At 39.6% G+C, this 6,959-nt stretch overlaps 1 protein-coding gene across 2 annotated transcripts; it reads left to right on the top strand.

Moving 5' to 3' along the window:
* Nucleotides 1–498: 498 nt before the first annotated feature.
* Nucleotides 499–2,526, top strand: LOC125778803 (uncharacterized). Of its 2 annotated transcripts, none has more exons than XM_049458111.1 (2): nt 499–709; nt 776–2,526. In XM_049458111.1, the coding sequence occupies exon 2, from the start codon at nt 1,447–1,449 to the stop codon at nt 2,524–2,526; it is 1,080 nt and encodes a 359-aa protein (XP_049314068.1). In that variant the 5' UTR covers nt 499–709; nt 776–1,446. The 2 variants fall into 2 exon arrangements, with proteins under 2 accessions (XP_049314068.1, XP_049314069.1); XM_049458112.1 differs by having other exon boundaries at nt 776–2,246.
* The last annotated feature ends 4,433 nt before the right edge of the window (nt 2,527–6,959 follow it).

The raw sequence follows: 6,959 nt of genomic DNA on the forward strand, positions 1-6,959 counted from the left end.
CAACTTTAGTAAAATGAAGAAGGTTAATTAACTTAAATAAGTTAAATAAATGATTTGAAGCAACTCAATATCGATTGATAAACGTGCATATACAAGAAAATCGATTTTATACATAAATAAAATATAAGATTACGGAATTCTTCCAAACGCACTGCCGTTATGGCTTTATGTCAACTTTAGTAAAATGAAGAAGGTTAACTAACTTAAATATTTTAAATTAATGATTTAAAGCATGTCACTCTTAGATTTTAGTCTTAGTATTGTAATTCTCTCATCTATGTATCTCTTTATTTATTCTCTCATTTAACATACAATGTGCTGTAAACTACGATTGCTTATGTTTTCCTTTTATGTAAGTTCAGTTGTATTTTGACGTTCAAATAAAGAAGACGCCCAGCGGTCATTCTAATCTGTCTGGTGACAGATACTCAGAAGTGGGATAGACATTTAGAAGTGAAAAGTAAATTAAATTTGATCGAAATGAATTTGAAGCAACTCAATATGTTGCAGCTTAAAGAGGTTCTCCGCCGCCTAGATTTAAAGGTGTCGGGAAATAAAGCGGAGTTAATTAAGCGCTTGCAGGAGGAAAGTGATGACATGGTGACACCCGTTGTTGAAGCCGTCTTGGAAGAGGCAGCAGGTATGGATGCAGAGGAGGACGATGACGGGAGCACGGGACAGCTGGAAGTACAGGTAAGGGAGCTACATGGTGTAGTGGAAGCCCTAAGTGCACAGCTAGAGGCTCTTCGTCCGCTGGTGACAAGTGTTCCGCAAGCGGACATGTCAGTGCATGCAAGAAATCCATACAACAACGCACATACGCCGCTACATACGTTACAGTTGTCGCCTCCAGTAATGCACGCAGTCGCAACATCAGTTTCAACAAAAACGGTACCAGTACAGTACACAGTAGCATCGTCGACCGTTACACAGCCGAAAGCAGCAGTTGTCGTCGCGCAGACGTCGACGTCGCAGCCAAGCTATCTGCTGACTCAGCAGGGTAGTTTGTCAACGCACATTCGTTCAACAGCACAACAAGTGGCACATGCGCCACTGTATAATATACCAGTTCACCAGAATATGACGCCGCAAACACATGTAGACAGAGCAAGAGAGAGACACACTCTGCAAGAAATCGCAGCAATTTTGCCTGTTTATGATCCGTGTGACAACGATTATACATCTGTACAGTTTGTACAACGAATTGACCAATTAAGAGAGTTGTACAATTGGGATGACTCTTTGCTTATCTTCGCCGTATTGGGTAAGCTTAAAGGTGTTGCCAAGCGATGGGCAGATGCACAGCCTGTTTTTAGAGAGTGGAGTGAGTTTGTAAGTATATTTCTAATAGATTTTCCATATGTGTATAACGCTGCTGATGCGCATATACGTTTAATGAATTCAAGAATAGGTCGGGACGAAAAGGTTATAGAGTTTTATTATTGAATGCTTGCAGTGGGTCGTCGTGAACAAATCGATGATGTGTCAATAATTCGGTATATAATAAATGGTCTCTATGATGAGTATGTAAAGCGTACGTTAAGCGCAATGAATTTTGTAAAGTGCTCAGATTTACTGCAATCATTGACGAATTTGACAGCGAGTCAAATGTGTAAGAGAAGAGTAGGTAGCACAGAACAAAGAGTAGTGTCGCAGAATTCGGCACGGGTTAAAGAATTTACAACAGACAAAACAAAAAGTGAGGTAGGTCCGATATGTTTTAAATGCAAAGAGAGAGGACACATTGCCAGAAATTGCGTTAAGAAGCAACATAAAAATGGAAAAGCTCCAAATGATAGAGTGAATAGTGTAGAGAGTGAGGAAGTTAACACAAGTATAGAAGAAGAGGCAACAGTTAATAAAATTCAAATTATAGAACCACAAAAAGAATTACGCAAGTGTATTAAGATTTTGGGAAAAGAAGAGATTGATTGCAATGCGTTGATTGATTCGGGTAGTTCAAAGTCGCTTTTTAAGAGATCAATTGCTAAGAGATGTAGTAAATGCTATACATCATGTGAGGAGAAGCTAATTGGTTTTGCAGGTGGTGAATTGATCTGTAAAGAGAAAATTTTAGTGAAGATTAAATTCGATGAAATGGTGTATGAGGTAGAATTATTGATTATCGATGACTCGATAATGAAATATGATGCACTAATAGGAATTGATATACTATCGAAGGGAAAGGTAGTTATTGAAGGTGGTAAGTGCAGTATAATGGCTATCGATAGAAAAGCGGTTGATGTAGGGAATCATCTACAACCGGAAACAATGAATAATTTATTTTGTTTATTGGAAAGGTATGGGCACTGTTTTGGGGAAAGCTTGTGTGAACTAGGAAGATCTAAACGGTTCAAGATGAACATTAGACTAACGACTACAAAGCCAATTGCAAAGAAGCCATACAGCATACCTATTCCAAAACAGCAAGTGGTGGAAAAGATAGTGAATGAATTATTAGAGTTAGGTATAATTCAGAAATCGAAGTCATTATATGCATCTCCTATTGTCTTGGTGCGAAAGTAAAACGGTGAGGATAGGCTTTGCGTTGATTTCCGTGAGCTCAATGCGGTTACTGAGAAGCAGCCATGGTTGATGCCGACCGTAGATGGTGTGCTGGCTACGTTAGCTGGAAAGAAGTTTTTCACCACACTCGACCTTATGTCTGGTTACTATCAGATAGAGTTGGAAGAACAGTCACGATATTTCACTGCGTTTGTGACTCACAACGGTCATTATGAGTTTACCAGAATGCCGTTTGGGTTACGCAATGCTCCGTGTGCGTTTCAACGGATGATGTCGAACTTGATAGCACCACTCAGCAACAAGGTGATCAGCTACGTCGATGAAGTTATAATTGCAAGTCACACCGAAGATGAAAATTTATTGCACGTAAAAGAATTTCTCGAAATAATTGAACAAGAAGGGTTAACGCTTCGACTGTCGAAGTGCACGTTTATGAGACGTGCGGTATCATTTTTGGGACACGAAGTAAACGAAGGTGGCGTGCGGCCAGGCGCGATGAAAACAAGAGCCATCAAGAATTTTCCAGTACCTCGTAATCAACTAGAAGTCCGTCGTTTCCTTGGACTTACAGGTTTCTTCCGTAAGTTCGTCAGTGGGTATGCCTTGATTGCTAAGCCGCTCACTGAATTGACAAGAAAGAATATTGATTTTGTATGGAGTATAACATGCGAAGATGCTTTTCGAAAGTTGATCGATCATATCACGAACTCACCGGTTCTTACAATTTATGATGTCACCAAGGTACATGAGTTACACACTGATGCTTCGAGCGTAGGACTCACAGCGATACTGCTACAGTATAACGACACTGGTAACTTGAAGCCGGTGGCTTATTTTAGCAGGGCTTGTACAGAAGCTGAAAAGAATTATCATGCATACGAACTAGAAGTGTTAGCTGTTGTTGAGGCATGTCAACGATTCCGAACGTTCCTGTTGGGTAAACACTTCACCGTCGTCACCGATTGCCAAGCCATATCATGTGCGAAACTTACGACGCCGATGCGTCCACGAGTTGCAAGATGGTTGCTCAGGCTTCTTGAATATGACTACGATATTGTACATCGGGCTGGAACATCAATGTGTCATGTCGATGCAATGAGTCGAGGTCCAGAAAAGCTATCGAATACAGTCAACAAGGAAGGCAGTCACATCCAAGCATTGTCAGTTGATGACTGGGTGTCAGTGATGCAGCAGCAAGACAGCAAGCTGAGGATAATCATTGACGTATTGAGGGGTTTAGCAAACTCTGATCAGCAAGCTCAGATCAAGTCAGAATACTTGTTGAAAAATCACCGACTATTCAAACGAAACATGAAGGATAGTTATCCACTGGTTGTTCCAAAGGGAATGAGATGGCGAATAGTAAAACTATACCATGACGATTGCGGGCATCCAGGTGTTGAAGGCACCGTGAAGAGGACGATGAAACATTTTTGGTTTCCTCGTATGAGAAATTTCGTCAAGGGATACATTAAATCATGTATCGAATGTTGCTACCATCGCCACCCAGGGCGAAAACAGTCCGAGTTGTTCGGGATGGACGTCCCAAAGTTGCCATTCCAGGTTTTGCATATGGATCACTTGGGTCCATTTGTGAAGAGCCGACGCGGGTACGAATACGTTCTGGTAATTATAGACGCTCTAACCAGATATGCAGTTATTACTCCTACGAGGTCAACAAAGACAAAGCCAGTAACAGAAGCATTGAATCAACTTACGTTGTACTTTGGTCTGCCGCAGAGGGTAGTCACAGATCGTGGGACAGCTTTCACATCCACGACGTTTACATCATACTGTAATACCAACAACATACAGCACGTTAAGGTGGCAGTGCGCACACCGCGTTCTAACGGGCTGGCCGAGCGAGTCAACCAAGCAGTGTTGGCATATTTAAAACCGTCAATCGGTAATCCAAGAGATTGGGACATCCAATTACGTTCATTGCAATGGGTAATGAATACGAAAGTAAATTCAACGACTAAGTATGCTCCTATTGATTTAGTATACGATTTTCCACTTCGTGACATAAGCGGAAACAAAGTATTAGCTGCTGTACATGATGATGATGTACAGCTACTGATGAACAAACGGCGCGATGAAGCTACTCGCAACATAGAAACCGCCCGAGCTAAATGGAAAGCTAGATTCGATGCGAAACACTCCAAACCAGAGCCGTATGCAGAAGGTGACTTAGTACTGTTAGCAGCACCTGTTCCTAGCACTGGTGAATCTCGAAAGCTCCAACCACATTACAAAGGGCCATACATCGTGAAGAAGGTTCTACGATTCAATCGATACGTCGTCGAAGATGTTGATGGGCATCAATGCTCTCAACGTCGATATTCAACAATAGCAACCACCGACAACATGAAACCGTGGTGCGTTCTATTTCCGGAGGTTGATGACGAGTATGATGAATCCGGGTACATCACCAACGATCATCCAACTCGGGACGAGTTGAAGCAGCAGGAGAGGCCGAGTTGTCACTCTTAGATTTTAGTCTTAGTATTATAATTCTCTCATATATGTATCTCTTTATTTATTCTCTCATTTAACATACAATGTGCTGTAAACTACGATTGCTTATGTTTTCCTTTTATGTAAGTTCAGTTGTATTTTGACGTTCAAATAAAGAAGACGCCCAGCGGTCATTCTAATCTGTCTGGTGACAAGCAACTCAATATCGTCTGCTAAATGTGTATATACAAGGAAATCGATTTTATACCTAAATATAAGATTGTGGAATTCTTCCAAATGCACTGCCGTTATGGCTTTATGTCAACTTTAGTAAAATGAAGAAGGTTAATTAACTTAAATATTTTAAGTTAATGATTTGAAGCAACTCAATATCGATTGATAAATGTGTATATACAAGAAAATCGATTTTATACCTGAATATAAGATTGTGGAATTCTTCCAAATGCACTGCCGTTATGGCTTTATGTCAACTTTAGTAAAATGAAGAAGGTTAATTAACTTAAATATGTTAAATTAATGATTTAAAGCAACTCAATATCGTCTGCTAAATGTGTATATACAAGGAAATCGATTTTATACCTAAATATAAGATTGTGGAATTCTTCCAAATGCACTGCCGTTATGGCTTTATGTCAACTTTAGTAAAATGAAGAAGGTTAATTAACTTAAATATTTTAAGTTAATGATTTGGAGCAACTCAATATCGATTGACAAATGTGTATATACAAGAAAATCGATTTTATACCTAAACTAGAGGACCCGTCCACGCTTCACTGTGGCTGATACATAGATAATACTACTACTACCATCTATATGATTTCTATTAGTTGGATTATAACTATTAGTTAATGAGATATAGCATTTTTCTGAAGCAACTTGTGTTAGTTTAAAAAAATCGATCATAAAGCATTTCATGTGTCAATAAAGCATTGTTTTTTTGTGAAAAATACTGTTGAATTTGGGCTCAGGGAAATCCACCGTTGAGTTGCAAAGTAGGTGCTCGCAAGTTCATAATCCAACAAAAACAACTAATTCTGAGAAGTGTTTAAGTACTCTCTAATCGCAATAAATAAAGAAATATAGCTCCATCATTTCCCGCTGGAGTCCAATCGACAGTCATTCTAGTGGACTGCACATGACGAAGTTGGTGGTGATGGTTTTCAGGCGTGGAAAAACGAAAAAGGCAGCTGGAAAGGTTGTGACATCAGTCTTTAGGGATGCACGTGGTATAATACATACCCAACGACTGATTACTGAACCAATTATAATCTATTTCACGGCGTATTTGGTTGCAGTTCTTTTCTTCTATTCCAAATACTTAGCAATTGTATTATGGAAAATGTCAATGTTATTGGAAGTGTTTCCGCTGGCTGTACTGTATTCTCTGGGTTAAAAAACACTCTTCAGCCATTCTTCAAATAAAATGCGAGACGCACAACAGTCAAAAAACGTTCATGAATTGCAGAAGTAAATACCCTACAAAGCGCTTTATTGCAGTTCACGTATCGACCGTATCGTTCGAGACCAATAACCGCCATATTGGTCCCTTTGATAACGTACTTACAAACGTATTTTATAGATTACACCAAACTGCAATACTAAACATTGATATGAGTTTTGAATGTGAATTAGACAACAGTGGAGAATATAGTACGATCAATATGTTCTCAACTTCGATATTCACTACTCTAAGTTGAATGGTAAATGTCCCGGCATTGTCGTCTGATGAGCTACGACGATAGAGTGGATATCCATCATTTCCAGTTTGCGTTTCCGAAAGAAAAGCACGTGGATAGTGTTTCGTGCATTTATTGCAAGTGGGATGTCTGCAAGGTCCATGCACCATATTGGTTTTCATCGCTTCGTAGAATAATGGATCTTTCTCTGCATGAGGAATTTCGGCAGAAATGATTTCATCAATTTGATCTGGTGTAACCACCATCCACCATTCAAAG

This window comes from Bactrocera dorsalis, chromosome 5 (assembly GCF_023373825.1).
Source record: "Bactrocera dorsalis isolate Fly_Bdor chromosome 5, ASM2337382v1, whole genome shotgun sequence".
NCBI classification, from domain to species: Eukaryota; Metazoa; Arthropoda; class Insecta; order Diptera; family Tephritidae; genus Bactrocera; species Bactrocera dorsalis.